Here is a 22,605-nt window from a genome sequence, read left to right as displayed (position 1 = left end):
AGTGCTTGAGGATCTCCAGGGTTTTCTGCGGGAAAGAGCAGCTTCCTTTGCCACAGACTTTGATCTTTAGAGAACTTTATCATTCACAAAAAAGCTTTACGACACACTAGAGGAATCAAAGACTGAAAAAACACCACGTGTCTCCTCTGAAATGATCTGAGTGCTTTAGCTTTGTGTGAAACATGAATCTATGAACCTGAGCAGTTGTTGACACATTTTCCACTCAGCACCTTAAAAGCTGGATGTTTTTTCCCCACTCTACATTCCTCACAGACCTGGCATTAGCAGAGCAAATAAACCATCAGCATGCCACATTTCTATGGGAGTTTCTCTTGCCCCCGGGGGGGAAATACCTAATCGCTCATTTCCTCTCCTCGACTGACACTGCGAGGCTGTGGTGAGCTATAAAAGGCAAACAGGAAGAGGAAATTGAGTGGGCGAGGAAATCATTCATGTTATCTCCCAAAATGTCCAGAACATCTTAATTTGGACTTGTTTCATTGATGATCGTTTACCAAGGAGATCATCTACAGAAAGAGCAGAGCTTTCATGTCTTCTTCAGTAAACTGAACAAATCTAAACAAGGACATGTAGTGTGTGATCTCGATTCATTAATCATCGATTGCAAGATCACAAATTCCTGAAAGGACTGACTGATGAGTATCGTCTTCTCCGGTGTTAACAGGAAAACCAGCGACATTAAACTGCAGTGACTCAGGAATCTAGAATCTCCACCCGGCTCAGTTATTGGTTTTTAAACACATCTGGATTTAGTGCAGATGTTGAAAAGAATGCAAAGCTCAGAGCTCGACCGACAGAAACACGTCTCATTGAAGTGAATCTACAGGAACAGGACTGAAATGAGGAGGCAGGCTTCGCTACCTCGGTTTCTAATGTGTAACCCGTCTGAATAAGACTGGACTTAATCCACTTAATAGAGGAATATTGGTGTCCATGTAAACATAATCACTTCCTGATCCTGTTCATCGTCACCAGCCACTGAAAGATTCCATGAAAACATCTGAGTTCTGAAGCTGGAACAATTCCCTTGTTCACGTCCAAGGTCTTTAAAGGCTCCATGAAAATCCATGTTACAGGTCGAATCCTGCGTCTCTGTGTCAACTCTTCATTCATCTGGTTATGAAACAAACATCCTGGTATTTTTACATCTAAATCTCTGTCTTTCATCTTCCTTTCTGGAATTTTTGTGCCGCTCTCCCAGGCGAAGGAGAACAGAGGTCTTCATGTTGAGCTGCTTGTTGCTCACAGAAACGTCTTCAGAGTTCTTCTCACAGCAAAGTGATGCTCTCAACACACAGCAGGGATAAAGAGTTTATAAAAGTCCTGTGTGTAAAAGAACAGAGCGGACAGGAAGTGGCAGACTGCACCCGCCGGAGGAGGGAGGAAGGGGGGGGGGGGCTGTATACCTGCAGGTGGGGAGCATAGCTAAAGGCCTGAGGAGGGGGGGTGAGGCCAGTGGCACCACAGGGCAGATAAGTTAGGGTCTGCTGGGAGCTCTGGAAGATGTAGGGATCGTAGCAATACTGCTATGTGTACACACACGGTCATATGGTTACACACAATTATTAGTACACAAATCATACGGATTCATCGCACAAAAATGAAACACAAATTTTAGAGAACAAACAGACAACCAGGTACTTGAGTCCTGCACTAAAAGACGATGACAAACCCAAACACCGAAATGAAAATGAAACGACAGCGAAACACAAAGTCGAATGAAATGAGATCAATGATTTCAGGTGATTGCTTATGAAAGTAAAGGACGTGTTACCAAGGTCATGACCCCCATGCGGTCCAGCTCCCTGTTGGGGCTTCGAGGAATGCGTCTGGGCGTGGAGTGGCCGGAGCCCGGGGGGGAGCCGCCCAGCGACGAGCCGGCACACAGGGAGGGGGGGATGGAGCTCATGGAGCGGAAGCGTCCTCCCAGGCTGTCGCCGCTGCCCACCCGACACTCGATCTCCTCTGCCCGGATCGCTGTGCTCTCCTTCTCCTCCTGGATCATTCTGCAGGGACACAGGATGGCGAAGAGGATGTTGAATGATTGCACGACAATCCTACAGAGGGTGGAGAAAGCCATCGAGTGTGGTTCTGCTGTGAAGCTGCTCATACCTAATTTCATTGTTGATAGCGTCCAGCTGCTCCTGCAGCATTAAGGCCAGGGTCTGTGCATCGGCCTGGCCACCAGGGGACAGCATGTCCACTGAGCTGAACATGGTCTCTCTGTCCTCCTCCAGGTCCGAGGCGTCCATGTCACTCTCAAAGGCCTGGGCCACGTTGGCCAGCACGTTGGCCTGTTGCATTCGCTCCCACTCCTGCTCGTTTAAAGTCTGCACCTGGATCAACACACACACACGTATAAAACAATGGAAGCCAACGGAGATTAAGAGAACGGTTCCAGAAAGAGCAGACAAGGGATAAAAGAGATAGAAGACAGATGAGAGACAGAGGAATGAGAAACAGATAAAGGATTAGCTGCATATTTAATACACAACACAGACACAAGTGACTGTCACTGCTCCAACGCACAAACACTTACATGTCGCTGATGTCCAGAGAGGATGCAAACAGAAAGAAACAAGAGAAGAAGAGACTCATCAGAGAGAACAGGTGGAGGAGGGAAGGAGGCGACGGCACAAGCAACACGTGAGGACGACAACACAAAAACTGCTTTTCATTCTGTTGAAGAACTAATTGTTCATCTTTCAGTCAAAACTGCTAAAACCTGGACAATAAAACAATTTTAGTGGCTTTTAAGTTTTAGATTTGATCATTCACTGTCAGAGTGTCACAAGTAGGTAAATCTACATGCAGATGTTCCCAGATGTCCGTTTATCAAATCACGATCTGTTGGTGCGTTCTTTGAAAATTCATTGACAAACTCCAAAGCTCAAATGTCAGACACGTGTTGTTGATATGCAATGAATCACCTTGGACGGCTCGTCGCGGAGCGCTGACACTCGTCCCTTCTGAGGTCGCCTCAGCACCAGAGCGCTGCCATAGTGGTCCGAGTTACTGTCCATCAGCGAGGACGCCGACACTGGATACCTGAAATCTGGAGTGCTGCCCAGCTGAGAGCGTCTGGAATAACAAATGAAAAGGAATCAGAAAGACTTAAAGGGTGGAGGCTGATGAGCTGTGGACTCGTTCGCCAGCTTACCCATGTAACAGGGAGTTGCTCCTGCTCCTGCCCTGCTCGTTCTCCGCCCTCATGGTCTCAATCTCGATCAGGAGCTGCTCCTACAGGACAGGAAAGAAACAGACGACTTTAAGAGAAGAAATGAAGTCTGTATCTCCGAGTAAAACATGTGACTTGTGGTAACTTGAATTTGTGAAAACAAAAGAAAAACACAGACGAGAAGCATCGTAAACGTGAAGCTTCACCTTCTCGTGGTGAGACTCCTCGATCAGCTTCTTGGTGTGATCCAGTTCTCTAATCAGGGCGTTCTGCAGAGAGCAACAAACACACACTGTCAAACACACACTGTCAAACACACACTGTCAAACACACACTAACAAACTGTGCACCATGATAGACTAAGTCATGACAGTGGCTGCTCCTACTTTATATCATTCATGTCGTCTCAGATCCGCTTTTTGAATTGATACAAAATTCAAAAGCAATACTTTTGAATTTTCTATGAAATCTCTGTATATTTATATATTTTTTTATTTAAGCCTGTTCAGCACTTTGGTGAACTGTTGTTTTAAATGTGGGATATAAAATACATTTTCACTGAACCAAATAATCATGAGCCACAGTGAAGGAAAATAGACTGTAAATAAAAACGGTGCCTTCACTTCTCAAAATCCAGAAATGAAGCCAATCGGGGGATAAAGCCTCGGTATCAAGGTCCCAGTCATGAAGTCTTCTTATATTAATTAAGACATTTAAAAACATGACCACTTAAACATCAGTGGCATAAGAACCGCTTCTGAATCTAGTGTCTTCAGTCCTGCTCTGTGGAGAAACCAGGGATCGAACCAGGAAACTTCACTGGACGCCGCTCTACCTGAGCCTTGTTGCCCCGGGCAACAGCCCCACATGTCCCAGCTGATCACCTTATCCTCCAGAGCAGACATCCTCTCTTTGAGGTGCAGCTGGAGTCTCTCGTTGGACTCGGACAGGAGCTTGTCCACCGTCTCCGACAGGCGCTTGTTGTGCTCCTCGTTCATCTTCTCTCGCTGCCGAGCCTGCACACCAACAGAAGAGCATGTGAAGACCAAGAGCATGTGAGAACCAAGAACATGTGAGAACCAAGAACATGTGAGAACCAAGAACATGTGAAGACCAAGAACATGTGAAACCAAGAGCATGTTCATGTTCCTCCTCTTCTTCATTCAGGCAGTCTAGATGCTGACACAGCGTTACGATGCGTATTGAACAAACAGGCTTTGGTTCGTAAATAGCCATTAACGTTAGTGTATTTATTAGGGATGGGGGGGAAAAATCGATTCAGTTACAAATCGCGATTCTTGTGAATCATGATTTTGAATCGCCATGCTGCCTCCAAAATCGATTTTTTAAACATATTTATTGGTTTATACGGGGAAGAATCGAAACACACCCAAGCACTAGCTGTGTCTCCCCTACATACAAACAACAATAGCCTATTTTTTGTTTCTTTTTTGTTCATTTCATTCTATTTAATTAACCTTTTATTTTTGTTTAAAAGTAGCCTAATCTGTCAGTTTGTGTGCAGTTGACAGGGGCTTTACAATAACAGGGAACATTTTTATTTATTTTCTCTATTGGCTGCCCGGAAGTCATTAAGTTAATGTTAATATTTGAAATAAAACTGGTAAAGCTCTCAGTGAATTTGACTGTGTTGTATTTGAAGGTATGATTCAACATTTTTCCATGGTCCACCATTTAAAAAAAAAAAAAATAACCAAAAGAAATCCCAGGAAATCGTAATATCGAATCGCAATACTTACAGAATCGCAATACATATCGTATCGCCACCTAAGTATCGTGATAGTATCGTATCAGGAGGTCCCTGCTGATTCCCGTCCCTAGTATTTATTGTCTTCTACATTCGTTGGATCAATGTGCAACAGTGATTTTTATTTTCTCTTTATGGTGTCCAGGACCGTGAGGTGAGAGAGCTTCTCAGTTTCCAGCACATTCGGGAGGACAAACATTACTCACCGGGGGAGGGGGGTGAGAGTCAACCAGCATTCTCTAGCAGGTTTATCTGCATTTTGAAAACCTGCGTTTAGCCACTGATCTCGTTGTGAAAGAGGTTTACGCACCCTGACCAGCTCCTGGTTCTTCTCCTCCAGCTGAGCCTCCAGCTGCCTCAGTCTCTCCTCCACGTTGCCGTGACGTTCCTCTGCCTGAAGATGGGAAACAATGACGAGTGAACCTTCATCTTTATCTGCTATGATATACAGTACAACATATTCACCCCTCCCAGAGCTAATGAGAGTGTCTCTAAAGCTTTGTCATCCATCCTGGAGAGGGACCTGGCTGAGAAAAGATCTTGTCCTGCTTGTGGTTTTACTGACAAAGCTGAAGTCCCTCCAGAGGATGGAGTAACCCACATCAACAGACAGGGACATACTGTACATGGCATCTAAAGAATATATACATAGCTAAAAGCCAAAAGCTGCGTAAGGAAACCAGCAAAGTAGCACAACCTGAAAACCAATAAAGCAGCCAGCGCTTCCCACAATGCACATCTACCAGAGAAGAAGAAGTTCCACAAGGTCCTACCTCAACTACACATGTGTGGTTATGTGTGTTACTGCTTATTAAACACAATCAAATGTTGAAAACTATCATCAGTGTCCAGCAGATCTCATCAGACTATCGGCTCGTATCTACACAAGAGCCAATCGAGTGGTTAACAGTTTTAATGGGCGGTGTCCCCACAAGTATTTGATCAAATCAGCTGGCACTTCCTGTTTGTGTCAGACATCAGTCATAATGTTTTTTTGTGGAGTAACACATTTCACCAACACATTAAACTACACATACAAGCGGACAGAGGAAGCCGGGTTTCAGGCTTCGTAAGATTCCACAACAGTTGGACACAAGGTCTCGTCCTGCACTTAACCAGGCACCGGTCGTGTGTAAAAGAATCAAATACAACTGAAGTTAAAGTATTAATGACAATATTTTTGGAATCAGCAGATATTGTTTTTCCTTTCGAGTAGTTCAATGGGCCTGGTTAAGTTCAGGAACAGATCCTAAACCAAACTCGTGTGTTTCCCAGTATCCGACAGATGGATTGAGCTCTTTGAAGAGAGCTGGTCTACCTTCTTCTGAGTCTTAGAGCCTTTAGAGCCACACAGAACACACTAGAGGTTTGACAGGGACGTGGTGGTGGTGGGGGGGGGGGGGGGGCAGCATGAAGAACACACAAACACAGAGCATGGCAGAAAGAAGAGAGAACAGGGGATCGGTTTTAATGTTAGAAGAAAATAGAGACATTCAAGAAATGAAACATGACTGATGATCGCTGCCAGGTCAGTAGAAGAAAGAAGAAGAGACTCGAGTGGACAAACACACAACATGCTGTGTTGGATGAGGAATGAGATGCTGAGGTTTGTTGTGTTGGAGAACTCAGAAGACTGAGTGGGCTGACAACTCGTTATCTCTCAAACTACAGACACAGACTGTCAAACTACAGACATCGTGGTCTTTAAAGCAGACAAGTGGAGTAAAACATATCAGTTATCAGTTGTATGTCGGTCTCTTATAGTGAATACTGCCCACATCAACTAAACAAAAACCCACAACTATACATTAAACAAACCAGGGTCTTGTCCGTATATTTATTACAGCGTGTTAATATCTGTATCGTTGAGAAGAAACTACAAGAATGAATTCAAGAAAGCTGATTCCTGTTGCCTGATTAACTCTCAAACAAAAACACATGAGGAGAGGAAGGAATGTTAGCTTATGAATCAGAGGTGCATTGTGGGCCGGCTGCAATACGAATCAGGTGCTAAGTTGACCGATGTGCAAGACAAAGGCTCAAACTATAACTGGATCAAAACATTGACCAAATCTCTAAAAATAGGCCCCTGTGGATATTTGGAGAAACAAACAGTGGCTTCCTCAGGGAGCGGTGACAATGAACAGGAACTAATCCAACAGCGCTGATGTTGTTATGTGTGCTGGTGCAGAATTGGTTAGAATATATGGTTCCAAATGGGTGAGATATGTAAAACTCCTAAGGCCAGACTTTGTGGAAGTATTGAATGAATGACTCTGTAATGTTGCCTTGATTCAGCCTCACGACCTCTGACCCATTCTCTCTCAGATCACCTCTAACATGTTGTTGTTTTTTATTCGGCTTGTTTTTATTCATTTATTTTATTTTTTTCTCTACTGATCTGTGATTATTGTCTACATGTACGCACTGTACCTCTCCCAAAATGTACAAAATTACCCAATTTTGAAAAAGGTTGACAGCAGAAGAAAGAAAATTGCCCTTGGGCTGATGTAAGTTTTTGTAAACAACTGTCAAAAAAAAATAAAAATGAATATTTCAAAAAAAAAAAAGAATATATGGTTCATTTCCCCCAAAACCTAGATGTCAACAGATGTTTCAATCAATGGTTTGGGTTTTCAAAGACATCTGATCACTGTTATTTCATTAAACACGCACACACACACACGCACACACACAGACACACACACAGGTGCTGATACCTTGGTGAGGGCCGCGACCCTCTGGGCCAGCTCCGCCTCCACCTCAGGCAGAGTCTCCGCCTTGCGGATGGTCTGCTGCAGCTTCTGCTCCGCCAGCTCCAGCTTCTCCTGCAGCTGCCGGTTCCTGTCCTCGGTCTGCAAAGAATACAACCAACAGCAAACAGTCATTAGCAGACACGTGGAAGACTCATGTGTGCTACGTCACAGCCTCGGGGTTTGCTTTCAGCTCTGCAAGGTGAAGAGAGGGGCGAGAGAGAGAGGAAGACAAAGAGAGAGGGGGGGTGGGGAGGAAGTGAGGAAGAGAGCATTCATGATGACACAAAGACAGACAAAACCCGTATGAAGAAAGAAGAGAGACGTCTCCATCTCAGCGAGTGCATGTACAGAGACGAGCCAGTGTCTCGGAGGCGTCTCCTCCAGGCCTGCAGCGCTGGTCAGTGTGTGAATACAGCAGAGATTCATCAGCAGGAGACTGAGAACTGCAGGAGCTTCCTGCTGGGTCGACCCGACTGAGACTTCCACACTCACTCTCCTGGGGATCGTTTAAAGCAGCCTCGCTCAGACCCGTAGTTCTATCTGTAAGAGATCCGATCCCAACTGGACTGTGTATCCTGGGACCATGTGATCAGATCACTTCCCCACTCTGTATATGAATGTGACATAACAATAATCGAGGACATCATTTGTGTTTGTGGAGACTTAACGATGTCTTTAACCCAGTGTGTTTACAGATGTGTCATATTTCAATGTGTTTGTCTGTGTGTGGACGGGTTTCATACGTGACCTCGGACGCAGTCGTGTTCACACGGCAAAAAGAACACAAACGTCTCAGATCTGAGTGATCAGTCGTATTGAGCTGCATTCAGAACTGTGCCTGTGTTTAAACCAGGTCTGAACGGTTGTGTTGCGTACTTGTCTGAAGAGGGACTCCTTGTTGGCCACTTCATTCTCCAGCTTGTCGTTGAGGTCATGGACGGAGGTGGCCTCCCGCTGAGCTGCCAGGTAGCGCTTCTCCAGGGTGGTGATCCTCTCCTCCATGTCTTCTTTCTGAGCTACCGACTACACACACACACACACACACACACACCAAATTAGTGTTTTGCCTCACACTACAACATGTCCTGCTAGCTCGTGTTTAATACATCTTTGGGTAACCGAGGGTAACCGTCCTCCCTACCTCTCTCAGATCTCTCTGCAGCCTCGTGTTCATGTCCTCGGACTTGATAATGTCCTTCCTGGCCGTGTCCAGGTCCTCCTCCAGCTCATTGATGCGTGACACCATGGCACACATGCGCTCCTTCATCTGGCCCAGATCGGTGGTCTGGCGGTCCACCACATCCTGGAGCTCACAGACCTTCCCGAACCCAGATAACGACTCGTCCTCCTGGCTCAGCGAACCATCCGACGACCGCTGGGGGAAAAAATCAACAAAGTTAGCGAGCGCACAAAATAGATACAGAACTCACGTGGTTCATTTCAGCTGAATAAGCTCGTGGCACAAACCACTTCTGAACAAGCTTATAACCCAGATAAGGTTCAGGAGATCATTCACTGGATTGGAATCACTAAAGCTGTTTTCAGACATTTTATGCAGTTGTCAGAAAACAACAGGAAGATGTGGAAAACATTTAGTCGAGGGGCGGAGCCTGGGTGGAGGGGGGGTGGAGCCTGGGTGGAGCAGCAGGAGACATGGCGTATAAATTCTGCTGCATTTCTGTTTACAGCAAATGCTCTCAAATCTCTTTGTCTCAAGTCCACGTCTTCCTCTGCATCTTCTCTACGTGTATGGCTCCTCTTCTTCATGAGATCTTCCAGTTCAGTGTCACATGTTAGAAACGTCATCTGCACTCGGAAATATTGCAGGCATTTTACTAGGGGGGTGCAGGAGAAGTTCCATTGGACATTTGCATCCTCACAAATAGCTCCTCTGGAATAATTCAGGAAATGTCAGGACTTCAGTGCAGGTCTGAAAGCTACTTGACATTCATAATAAACCTTTTTATTATTTTAAGCAGCGATGCTGCAGAACAAGCTGTCAGCAGAAACCTGGACTGTCTCCAGTCAGCTCTCCTCTTCCAGAACTTACATCTGGTCGGTGCATGAATGCAGATTGCATAGCACAGTGAATTGGTACAGAGATGTACCAATACATCATCAACTCAGCGCTCAGGACAATTCTTCTTTGCTGAAACCAATTGTTACTTCAGCTCTGCTAGAATGACCACAGTTCAACATATTACAATCTATATATAAATTATATCCTCAATCGATGTCATTAGTTGTGATGGGATTTAATTAACTTAAGAGACGATTAACACCTGCAGCACATACAGAACCGGTGGAGTCATTTCAGTCGTGCTGTGAAGTGTCCTCACCTTGCCGTTGGTGCTCGGCGTGTTTTCAGAGTTGTGGTTGACTTCGCTGGTTCCGTCTGCCAGGCCTCTCTTCTGGCTGCTCTGCTCCCGGAGGTACGCCAACTAGAGAGAACACCGCTCTGTTAAAACCTGGTCCGCTCATTCATCTGCTGCTGATAAACATCTCAACAACTTCTGGTTAACCACCATTTCAGCAGCACTTAACTCGCTTGCTGCACATTTTGATTCATTGGTGATGTGCTCTCTGTGTGTTTCTGTCATACGTTTCCTCTGGGACACGGATATAAGGGACCAACCACAACTTCTCTGGTTGCAGACTCACATGAACACACTGCACAGACCAACACTCTTGTGCCAAATGGCCGAACCATCGGAAAGTAACAACAAAAAGCTGCCCGGCCTGAGGAGGTGAATCAAGTGGTTGATTTTGTGTGTGTGTTGACGTGTGTGTTGACGTGTGTGCGTGTGCCTGTGTGTGGTTCCAGGCTGACTCCCAGGAACAAAAGATGACTGGAGCTGGAAGCAAAGAGGAAATCTAGGACACTTCCCCAAGATCCTCTGGGCTTTTTGTCAATCTAAATCCCATTCAATTCACAGTGGACTGGAGACGTTCCTTCCCTTGTCATGTATGTGCACGTGTGGGTACTTAAAATCTGTGGATCTGTTTTTCTTTGATTCAGTGTTAAGATGAGTGCAAAGAAAAGCAGTTCAGGAGCGAAGCCTTTCAGCAACGTCACGTCTGCTCTGGAAACAGGATCGATTCAAAGGTGTCATGATCTGTGAACAGCTGTTGTGAAGCTGCAGGTCAAACCTTCTCAGATTTAGTTTGTGTTGGCAAAGAAGCATCAGAGGAGTCGTGGATTCACACATTGTGTGTGTACAGTCAGATTATGAAACTAGAGACACAAATACTTTTATGAGCATTTGAACGTTTGACCCACTGGTTTAAATCTTAGAATTCAATAAAAATAAACTTCTTTAAGTCCCACTGTACATGGCTACGAGACAAAACGAATACTGCTCAGTAGCAACATTTCTGCAGTTTAACAAATTACAACAGACAGCGGTGACATTTGATGGCGGAACCATCTGTTTACTATATGTTTTCTTGGTTGAATTGTTAAATGATCATTCCGAGTGTTACATCTCAGCCTAAACAAATCACTCAGCTGTTCAACACATGCTCCTCATTCAAAAGCTGTGGATAAAACATTTAGTTTTCAGTTATGTTCACTTACTTCTTTGTGCGAGAGGGTGAGCTGCTCCTCCAACACGCTGCATCTTTCCAAAGCAACACGTAGTCTTTCTCTGACCTAGAGAGCGTGTGACACAAATAGAAATAAACACACTGAACTGTACAAACCTTCCTTTTTCCAGATGTGTGACATGTGCAGACAGTGGTACCTTCTCATCGAGGGCTTTGTGGTGTTCGAACAGTGACTTCAGGGCCTTGAGGACCTCCACTTCACTCGAGACCCCTGCAGGAGACTGAGCCTGTCTCTTCACCACGGTCATCCTCAGGCTGCGCTCGTGACGGGACACCAGGCACTCCAGGTGCTCCAGCAGCAGCTGCTCACACCAAAAATCACTTCATCATCAGCGACTCACAATTTCAGTAACGTTTTCTACACAATAGACAAATGTACAGAATCTTGTGACCCTTCATGTGCATTGGGCCTGTGAGTGCTGGTGTGAACAGGAAGGGAGGCGTGTCCTGCTTGATTCAGAAATTGATCGAATAACATCTCATCTCCTCAACACGTAAAAAGTTGTATCTTGTAGTCGCGGCTGATGCCGGCTGTGTTTTTATGAAGGGGGTCATGTGATGGGAACCTGACGAGTCGGCAAAGATTATGTCATAGAGACAAACAACAGCGTTTCCAAACAGCGGCTCTAAAACTGAGTCAGGAGTTAGTGCAGCAGAGTTATTAAATGAGAACGTAGTTGTGTTGATGTAGTAAGAGGCAGCTGGTGAACCTGGTGTGTGTTCTTCTGGTTGTTGGATTTTATTTTCTGTCTATTTCTCTTGAGCATTGCATTCACAGCTAGCATACCGAGCTAACGCAAACGCTGGCTTTGTTGTGTGTCGCGAGCACGAAACTGTGATTGTTGTCGTCATGGTTACACCAGCGTCAAGCATCAGGCACGCCCACTGTCAAACATTAACGCAATTGAATACACGCGAGTCCTGTGTAAGTTTAGTGCTGCTGTCTTATCACAGAGTCCAAGTACACCGAGCGTAGTGCTCCTCATTAAACTCACTGCTACCACATGTCACTGTCTCAGAGCTGGAAATCATCGTTTGTGTATAAATGTGTGTTTTCATTTGACGTTAACCAGTTAGGAAACAGGTCTCGACGCACCCAGCAATGTGTAATTCTAATATTTGGATGAGTGAGCCGCTTGCGACACTCGAAACGTGTGACAATGGTTTGGATTAGAGGATAGACACAGATTTGTCAGCCAGTGTTATGACAACCGTCGATACCCAAAACAAAAACCAGCAGGAATTCGACAGGGAATCTGGTAGAGATCTCATCGCTGCTGGAAAGTTGAATGTGTCATCATCGTTTGCTGTAATCTGAGATAGTTTGACAGGAAACAATCCTGCACACATGCTACCAACCCGGGTGTTGTTTCTCTCGGCCTTCAGCTCTGCGATCTCCTCCTCCTTCTCCAGAAGCTGCTCCCGGCACACGTTCACCTCCTTGGTTAGTGCAGCAAACTCCTAGAATAGAAAGAGACAAATACAGAAACATGTCACCGCTACGTACTCAGCAGATCTTCCTTGAGGCACTGGACTTGAGAAAAATGAGAAGCCTGAGTAATGTGGAGATCGGGAGACATTTCAAGTTTAAAACTTTGATGAATCAATTCTAAAATCATCTGCAGTTCCAGGAGGAAGACGTGTGCACTCAGACTGCTGATACCTGCAGGTGTCACCTGTATGAGTCTTTCTTCAGTTACTGTACGGTAACAAATAGAGCAGGAACCTTTCAAATGAGTGACTGCAAATCTCAGTTTGCAGCTTTCTTCATATTGATATTCATTTTTTGGTTTTCGACAGAGATAAATAAGGCGTAAAGTTTCAATCTTTAAATGTTTTCCTTTCTACTATGCCTTTAATTAATGTAAACAGAAAATCAATATCAAGATTATTTAAGACTTTTACCCCGATTGCGATTGATGAACGTTTATTTCATTTCTTCATTGATATATTTATATAACTATGAAACTGGAGTAGAGGCAGCAACAAGGGAATAAAAAGATGATGTCTGTCATATCACCATAGAAAAATATGAAAATACAACAAAATTCTGTTTCTGTTTTTACACTTGCTCTAATAAATGTTACACTACTTTCATGTCTGAGGTTCTCTTCAGACAAATGCAGTTCCATACACACACACATTGCTTTTAGGAATTACATGCATGGTTGAACCTAAAGAATGTGCCATCCTGATTTTTTTTGCCCTGTAGCACAGCACCCTGAGTGGCCAGGCCTTCTTGCTCTGTGTGTGTGTGTGTGTGTGTGTGTATGTGTGTGTGTGTGTGTGTGTGTGTGTGTGTGTGTGTCTGTGTGTGTAAGAGAGAGGGTGGGGGGTGACTGCTGGAACTGATCGTTCTTTTCAGTCACTGCCGCAGCTATTCTCCCTTCACTTCAGCCTCTGAGCTTTTCCAGCGACTGGCACAGATTCTGCTCCTCTAAAGGAGTCAGAGGGAGCCTCTCCTATTGGCTGCAGCCGGTGGTCTCCGCTCTCTGCCAGCCAATCACAGGCCAGGAGAGGCAGGCCCGCTGGTAATTACAGAGAGGAGAACTTACGACATTCCTGAGCAGACGCTGAGGTTGACTTGTACAGCAACCTTCAGATTTCTCTCAGGCTCTCTGTGCCTTTTATGACTCTCTTCTCTGTCCCTGATGTTTCGTAACTCATCACTTCCACACAGAGAAAAGACAAGATTGATACTTGGTGGTAAAAGTGTGGTTCAATAATTTCAGCCAAGGAAAATGTAGACGCAGAAAAGCCCATAAAAGGCTCACTGGCTATTCAACCAGATCAATTAATGATTTACAAGTTATCAATTATCAACAAAATCTACCTTCGCTGCAGACGTTTAGGGTTTTAAGTTACTTTATTTTTCCACACAACACCCTAGAAATAAACACCACAAATTCAAGGTTGGCTACAAAGAAAGCAGATGTGTCGCCATCAACTTTAAAATAATTTGCTCAGTTTGTTTAACTACAGCTGAACTCAAACATTTTCATTATCGATTAATCGTTTGTCCATAAACGTCTTTAAAAACATAAATATAATTTTACTTGTTCGCTTTTAACCAATAAATGTTTTGGGAAAAAATTAATAACCAATCATCAAAGTTCAGCAGTTAGAATAATTATCTGTCAATCAATCGATCAACACATTTGTCATATGTATTTTTTTTAAATCAATGGTCTAATAAAAATCCTCATGCACAGGAGCCGTGCACACCGAGTCGGTTTCTGTTCTGAAGGAGATCAAATGAGGACGATATTGTTGTCGTCTCACTTCTTGAAAAAAGAAAACATTGGATCCTGAGAAGCCGTCAGGATCAAGAGTAACAAGGAAGTCAGTGGTGTGACACTTTCAGAGGAAAAATATGTACATGGTGAATTTGATAGTCGCAGATCTGTATATATATATATATATATCTACATCCCAGTTCAAACAGTTACATGTAGATTGAATAAAGCTTTTATTTATGTGACACAATCACAGGAGCCTGATCCCGTTTCTCCCTGCAGCAGAGAAGCTGGTGCCTGGCTCAAGAGCACAGACGCTGGTTCGAAGTGGAGGAGCTGAGCTGTAAGCCTCAGAACAGGGGAGGGTTTAGGGGGGGTGGGGGGTGGTACATGAATATGTGTGCCAACCTATTAAAGGAACAGTGTACCAAAACACAGAGGCACACAGAGGCTCTTCAGGGATAACTGTACTCGGGCTGGAGAACATCCCAGCACCTCTGTGGCAGGGAAACCACTTCCTGTGTTATTATAATGTTAATGAATCACACGGGTCGGGAGCGGCTGAGGAGAAAGCATAATAATCTAATAACACAGAAATGATATTTACCAAACTAAATGTAGCTTTCATGCATTAAAATATGAAATATGGGGACATGAGCTGCTGATTCAACAGATTCAAATTGTAGGTTTTTCCAAAGGTGTAATTTCTTTAAAACATTTTCACCCTGATTTTATCTGCATATACCTTACTAGAAAATCCATGTATTTCTCCGTCTTATTTGTCTATTTAATATCCATTTTTTGTAATAGAAAAAAAGACATGTCAACTGTTAGGCTTTGTTGTTATGAAGAAATTCAAAGATATTAATACAATGCTTCTATGAAAAGGGATAATTTCTAAATTTTTCTAAAAAGTGAGCACTCACTATAACAAACTAGAATAAAGCAGTAAATGAATTAAGACTTTAAACAGGAGTGGAACATACTATTTAAAGTACTGAATCTATAATGTTCCCACTCCAGATAAACCAAAAGCACAAAGATATCTTGAAATTAACTGAAGTTTCGTAGCAACATTGCAAAAGGTAAAAACAACAGGAGCCATTGAGGCTGCGTGATGTCAACAGAACAGAACATAGAACACCACCGAGTAGAACTCATCTCCACAGGAGGCTGCCAAACTCAACCACTCTGTTTAATTGAAAAACCTTTATAGCACCAATTTATCAACATTTTGCCTAAGACTGCGCTTGATTTAAGTACCAGTGCACGTCATGGAGTTGGCAAATGGAGAACAGGCCTGAGAATAGGTCCGGTTTCCTCCCAACACCCGACCTCCGCCACACTGGGCTGCGTCTGGAGCCGAGATCGGAACCAATAGGCCTCCCTCCTACATAATGACTTTAGCCGTTCTTAAAAGCTTATAGCGTGTGCTGAAATCTGACACTGTGCAGAGGGCATCTGTTCTCCTGGAGGAGGACTCACCGTCAAAAACTAATTAGACAACACAATGGCTCCTATTCAGAGCTGCCCACACACACATGAGGAGAAAGTCAATTTCCAAGAGCTGACGAAATGCTCCTTTGCACCACCTCTTTTCCAAAAGGTGAAGTCATCATGAGCGTTGTAGCAGGTCTCACTTCAGGTGCAGTCCGACACACTTCATGTATTTACATGTATGTACCAATGTCCTGACTGTACCGTTAAAACATCCTTACCCAATGCACCCCCCCCACTCAATCTACATCTGTATTCAGTATCACCAACACTTGATCTGCTCATTCTGTTATCATAATTAGGAAGACATCCCATAAGGACAGCTTCAGTACTATTGTCCAAGTGCATAAAAACTAGAGAAATTGAGTATTGTATAGATTTCATTGATTCTACTTCCTGACACAAACTAATGTGTTTTTTATATGAAATAAATTCATTGTATTCTTCAGTTTTCACCTCATAAATGCCTCATTAGTTTATTTACTGTAAACATACTTCCTGTTTCTGTTAGACAATATTCTCTCCGATACCGACACCTTGACTTTGAGTAAAAAACAATCTGATACCAGTGAATTTGAAGAAATAAACATTCGATGTATTTTAACAGCCGTGTACTACAAACCTTGTATGGAAGCGATGATTTCTATCATTGATGTGAGTAGCTGAGGTTAAACCGTTTGAAAAACAAATACTTACAGGGAATGAATCACAAAGAACTTATTGTATTGGCTAGCTTGAAAGTCGGAGCTGAACGATAACTCAAATTAATAAATCTAGGAACACACAGAAATGACTCGCTTTAAACTAAGTCAACAAGTTCTTCAATAAACCCGTGCCCTAGACAGAACACAACATAAAGACCCGGTACAGACAGAGCGCGTGGTGCAGGTCTGAGGCCAAACTAAACACAGCAGCAGGGCCGTCACTGCCGTCTGTTTCCTTTTATTTTATTGTTTCACGTCACATTTGGCAAAAGACACTTTCACTCTCGTCCCTTTCATGACGCTGCGTGGAACAAGTCGGTCTTTGTTTCTCTGGTTGACCACTAGGCTTCCTCAATTCGTGCCATTGTGCCGCAGAGTGGAATCTAAAATGTGGTCGACGAGCTTCTTCAAAATAAGGAGCAAAATGTAACAATAATCCTTTATTAATACGTCACTTTAAAAAAAATACAGTTACAAAGGGCTTCACAGAGGATTTGCAGACAAATCACATACACGCACGCAAACACAATCCTCTATAATCTGTGAATCTCAAGATTGTGGAGGAGGTCTTATGATCGTATTAACCTGAGTGCAGTGGTTTGGTATCAAATTAGCTCATAGTAGGTGGAGTGAAATCCTCTTCATCCCTGCAGGAGAAACCCTGAGAGTCATCTGAGTGGTCGGTCGTTATTACTCAAACCAGGTCTACTGGATTTCATTTCACTCCCAGTTTCTCAATCGAGATGCCCGTCACACATGTGGCCCACAACAGGAGCTCGCCCACGTGAGACATGTTCTCACCTGTTGTTTGGAGACGGGAAGGGGTGGAGCCTGAGTAATGCAGCGGGTATGATAGAAACTTCATCAACACGCCCATGCTGTGACTTCCCTGTGGGGCGGGACTAGGTCAGACGTTACATGGACTTTGTTCTCCCAAGCAAGTGCAGGGTCAAAGTGTGTTTAATTTCCAGGAGAACTGATTCACATTCTCATATACAGCTCCTCCAGGAGAAGAGTTTTCAGATCATGTGTGGAAACACTGAAGCCCTGTGCACACGTTAACTCTTGATAGTGTCCGGACGCTCTCCAGAGTTTCTCTCTCACATATGAGGACTGCACCAGGAGATGTGTGTTCAGATTAGGGTTGCAAAGTGGCGGAAAGTTTCAGGTAAATTAAAACTTTACACCCCCCTCACCCGCAAACTTTCCACGGGAATATTAAGCTCGGGAATTTTGGGAATTTTGAAAAAAAACAACTATGCAAATTAAATGCTGGGCAATAAAAACCTCATTCAAAACTCTATTTTAAAGCTGTATGGAATGCAGCACACGCTGCACGTTGAATTTCAACCCTCCACTGTGCATTCTTCCATCACATGCACAGATAACTCCCAGCATGCTTCACTCTACAGCAGGGCTATTGAGGCCTGCTGTAGAGTGCAGGACTAGTCAGGTAAGTTTCCATGATATTACTGGGAAAATATATTAGTATGCTGATTGAGGATTGTTCATCTGTTCATCTAGCCTATTTCCATTCATTTATCCATCAATTGTAAAATATATTTACACACGATTCCAATTGTTTGGCTAACTATTTATATCTCTGGCATTGAATTGCAAAATGTTTATATTTATGTCTGTATATGACAAGGTAAATACAGTGAGTATAAATTACCCACAACATTTCCAGTTTATTCCTGTTAATTCCCGTATATTCCCGTTAATTCCCATGGAAAGTTTCCAACTTTGAATATTCCTGGAATTTTGCAACCCTAGTTCAGATACATCACAACAACACAGAATAATCTGGAGTGCTAAGGTGAGGGGTGGTAAGCAACAGGCAGGACATGATGTATTGACACCAGCGTTTGCTCTTATCACCAAAAACTCTCCAATCGCATTATCTTTCTTAATTGACATCTTGTGAAATGTATCTGTCGCCTTAATATAAACACTCTCATTCCTCCCTTGTTCTCCCATCGGCTCATTCAAACATCATCCACAGTTTCTACCATCAAGCAGGAGAAACTCTGAAGAATGTCCGCAGCGACTGACTCAAACATTTGTGTTTTCACATGCAGCTCGTCCGGATTAGTCCAGGAGATAATCCAGTGCATATCTGAGCTGTTTGTGGTCTGAGACCGTTTTTATCACTAAAAGTTAACCTTTTGGAACAAAGGTCTCCATAGATTACAGGGCCTGACAAGTAAACTGCCAGACACACACACACACACAAACACAGTGAAACCCGCCAGGCACTGACAGAAGAAGTCCAATGATCTCACACATCAATTATCACACGTAATTAAGAAAATATCCCAAATTAGCAGAGCAGGATTTGAGAGGAGCTCTTCTGGCTTATGTCACATTTTATTTAATTCACATGCTGGATAAAACATCAGGGAGTCAACTAATTAAGTGTTAGATATTTAAGACCTTTTCTGTCTGTTTCACTCCCCCACCTGATCCCTGTTGTCCCAAATTTAAAAGAGTTTCAATTCACACCACAGTTTGCTTCAGTAACACTTCCAAGAACTCATCCTTCTCAAACTACTTATTGTTTAACTTGCATTTCCCCGTGTTCCCAAACAGGCTGGTAGAGGCCAGCTAGAGAGGATTTGGTTTAATGCATAACCTCCAACACAAAGACAGTAACGACAGCGTGCATAATAATTCTTCTCTTTCAGTCTCAGAGGAGAGAAACAATCTCAGTGAACTGTGGCGACAACGTTCCTAAACAATAGGACCAATCCAATTTGAATCTGAGAGAGTTTAATACGTTGTTGGGCCTTTTATTGTAAAATATAATTTGCTAAACACTGACCCTCGTGTTTCTTTTACTGCCTAAACAATCTTTGCAGCAGTTGTGTGAACGCAGCTGGAAATTCACTGTTGACAGACACACACACACACAACTACCCAGCGGTGCCCACTTCAAGCAAAACTATTAAAAGCCACAGACGACAGAAATGCTCTGAAATACACTTGACTGTAACATGTGCGCCCTAAACTTGCATTAGGTTAATAAAGGATATACGTCTGTTAAATGTGCTGCCGGTAAACTATCCACAAGAGGACATTTGATTGATGGAGACTCTAATTTGTCCTGTGCACTGAATACAAAAAGAACAGGGCACAACTGGAGTTTGGAGAAGCTGCTGACGTGTGAGCAAGCTGCTCTGGAATGTTTGTGCATTCCAGTCAAAGGGTTCTTGCACCAGGACGGAGGGAAGAGGAGAGAGAACTGCAGCTTCACCACCTTCTCCCGCCTGAAGACCCAGACTCTCCACAACACAACACAGAGACATGCCACCAGCTTCATTCATCTGTAAGGTTCATAAGAAGGTATCTCAATGCATCTATCAGGGAAATGGATAATCGTAATTCATGCTTCATATGACTTTTGGCTCATTTTAAATTTCCTTTTGGTTTATGCAAGTACGTTTAGATTAGACTAGCAGAATCTGTTATCTGTTTTATCTGTATTTATACTCGATGAATTTCATATTGTTGGTTGTAAAGCACTTACTTGTATCGAAAAATGCTATTCAAATTAAGTTATTATTAAAACTGATTATTAAAGTGCTGTTCACACAACTACAACTTTTTTCTTCAATCCTCTACTAAATCATGTCTAAAACTGCCAGATCATTTCAGTTAGAGAAATCGAATCTGGTATTCTCTCCTCGACGGGAGATTAAAACAAGAGAACTACATCGGCAGACACCTAGAGCCACATGTGGTTGTCTTTAGTTGTCTTAAATGTTCAGTAAATATAGGGTTATCAAATCCTTCAAAAGAACCCTAAAGAAGTTTTGGTTTGGAAATTTAAAATGAAAAACTTTGAAATTTGGAGTTTCTGGAGTTTATACACTTTCCAAAATAATTCTGGAAAGTGTATAAACTCCAGATTACAGCAGAGAACGTTTCTCTCCATTTTCTAACAGATAGATTTCATTGACTTTCAGATACAAATCCCAGGAGGCGGGCTGGATAGCCAGATGATCAGCTGACATCACAGAAGGAGCATAAGCAGCCGTGTGTGCGTGCACACGTAGAAACTCTGTAGTTTAAGACTGACTGAAAACCTCTGTTATTATGGTGAACATGAGGAAAGGCTGAATATTTAGAATGGAAACTGAGACAAGTCTGCTATAAGGAATCCTTCTGATAGAAGCCTTTTTAAATATGCTAGCCTTTGACCTTTTTTAAATATCTTCTCTTATCCATGAAACCTTGAACCTTTTTCTAAACCTATGCATGAGGATGTTTGTGAAATGCTCCTCTGTCAACAGGATTACATCCTCTTAATACCTTTATCTTTTCAGCCTGAACAAATCCTTACTCATTGTCTATAGGTTTCTACTTCAGACATTCTAGTGGACCAATGTTTTTATTGTGTGTATGAACATTTTAGTCTTAATTAATAATAATGGCATATGGACAGTGCAATGTGTGGTGTATGATTTACTGTGTCTCATGCACATCTGTTGTATTGACAGGGAGTGCGTCTGCTCCGGAGCTGCTTCCTAAGCTTTCTGGTGTAACCACTGTATTTCCTTGAACTAATGTAGGTTCAAGAACTCGACTAAATGCCAGGACGCTAGAGTGTGAAGACGTGCATCTTCCAGTCCTGAAGGTATTTCACAATAAAACATGTTAAAACACATGTATCGATTCAGTCAACAATACTACAGTTCCTTTACTTTGTAACAGGTAGAGAAAGTGCTGCAAATAGTTATGTTGCCGAGCTATTCAACAGATAGACATTGACATAAGGTGAAAGATCATTTTCACTCAGTGTCTTGGTGTGAACCGACTCCCCAGAAGAGCTGCTCACACGCAGGAGACCAACCTGAGACATGCGGCCCACGTCGGCTCTGAGCTGATAACATTAAATGCAAGACGCTCCACAACCAGTTACAGCCAGTGTGACCTCGGCAGAACTTTACTCAGTTCGCAAACATTAGTTCATCGGAAATACTTCCTTTAATTGAACACACACGTCTGTCTGAAGCTAGTCTGTGTGAATGCTACTGACAATGATATTTATTTATTTATATTCATACGACAGGTCAGCTGCTCTCGTCTCTTCGCCACGCGCGCACTCCATGATGGTATATTGCTCGGTTAGTGACCATCGGTTGTACTTAACACCAGGGTTTCCCCCAGTTCTGTATAGGCCTGGCGGGCCGCCATTGGTCCAAACAGTCACATGTCCCACCCCGACCCATTCACTGACCCTCAGACATCAGAGCGCTCCTTCAACACAGTGTTTTACTGAACATAAGTCAAAACCAAACATAAACATAACCCTAGTCCGTTACACTATTAGGCTGCAGCTATTTGGTTTTATTTATTTAAAAATAGGGTACTTCTTATTTCATACATTTTCCACAAATATGAGGAGGACTCAAATAGCCCTACAAAGTTCTGTCTTTAATTTATTTCAAAGTAGGCCGACACTTGCCTGTGTATTTTGTTTGTTTGTTATTTTGTTGCTTGTCTGTTTGAGTAGCTGGCTGAAAGCAAAGAAGTAGTACGCTTATCTTTTATTGGTAACCAAACTGTTACGGTTCATTGTTTCTGAAATAAGAGGCCTGACTGCTATGTTCACAGCAAACTTGAATTTTTTTTAATATTAAGTAGGGCTGCCACTAACGACTATTTTTCTATCGATTAATCTGACGACTATTTTATCGATTAGTCGATTAATCTAAACGATGAATTTTCCTCCCAAAAAAATCAAATTGACCCTTTCAATTCAGTTAATTTTATTTTGCTAACAACAAACTGTATGTCACCGTATAATGCAGCACAAAACAAAATATAAACAAAG

At 43.0% G+C, this 22,605-nt stretch overlaps 1 protein-coding gene across 2 annotated transcripts in view; it reads right to left on the bottom strand.

The window, feature by feature from the left end:
- ppfia1 (PTPRF interacting protein alpha 1) overlaps positions 1–22,605 on the bottom strand; it is a 45,117-nt gene that overhangs the window by 17,003 nt on the left and 5,509 nt on the right. For both annotated transcript variants that reach the window (XM_061067517.1, XM_061067518.1), the window contains exons 3-16: positions 12,689–12,790; positions 11,467–11,631; positions 11,301–11,375; positions 10,063–10,164; positions 8,865–9,098; positions 8,600–8,746; positions 7,688–7,822; positions 5,278–5,361; positions 4,084–4,215; positions 3,406–3,468; positions 3,182–3,261; positions 2,952–3,102; positions 2,134–2,357; positions 1,796–2,027 (exon numbers count right to left, since the gene is read on the bottom strand). In XM_061067517.1, the coding sequence (XP_060923500.1) occupies positions 1,796–2,027; positions 2,134–2,357; positions 2,952–3,102; positions 3,182–3,261; positions 3,406–3,468; positions 4,084–4,215; positions 5,278–5,361; positions 7,688–7,822; positions 8,600–8,746; positions 8,865–9,098; positions 10,063–10,164; positions 11,301–11,375; positions 11,467–11,631; positions 12,689–12,790 (1,926 nt within the window). The remainder of the gene's footprint in view (positions 1–1,795; positions 2,028–2,133; positions 2,358–2,951; positions 3,103–3,181; positions 3,262–3,405; positions 3,469–4,083; positions 4,216–5,277; positions 5,362–7,687; positions 7,823–8,599; positions 8,747–8,864; positions 9,099–10,062; positions 10,165–11,300; positions 11,376–11,466; positions 11,632–12,688; positions 12,791–22,605) is intronic.

Source organism: Limanda limanda, chromosome 3 (genome assembly GCF_963576545.1).
Source record: "Limanda limanda chromosome 3, fLimLim1.1, whole genome shotgun sequence".
Classification (NCBI taxonomy): domain Eukaryota; kingdom Metazoa; phylum Chordata; class Actinopteri; order Pleuronectiformes; family Pleuronectidae; genus Limanda; species Limanda limanda.
Note: the sequence above shows the minus strand (reverse complement) of the source record. Positions and strands in the feature narration are given on the sequence as shown.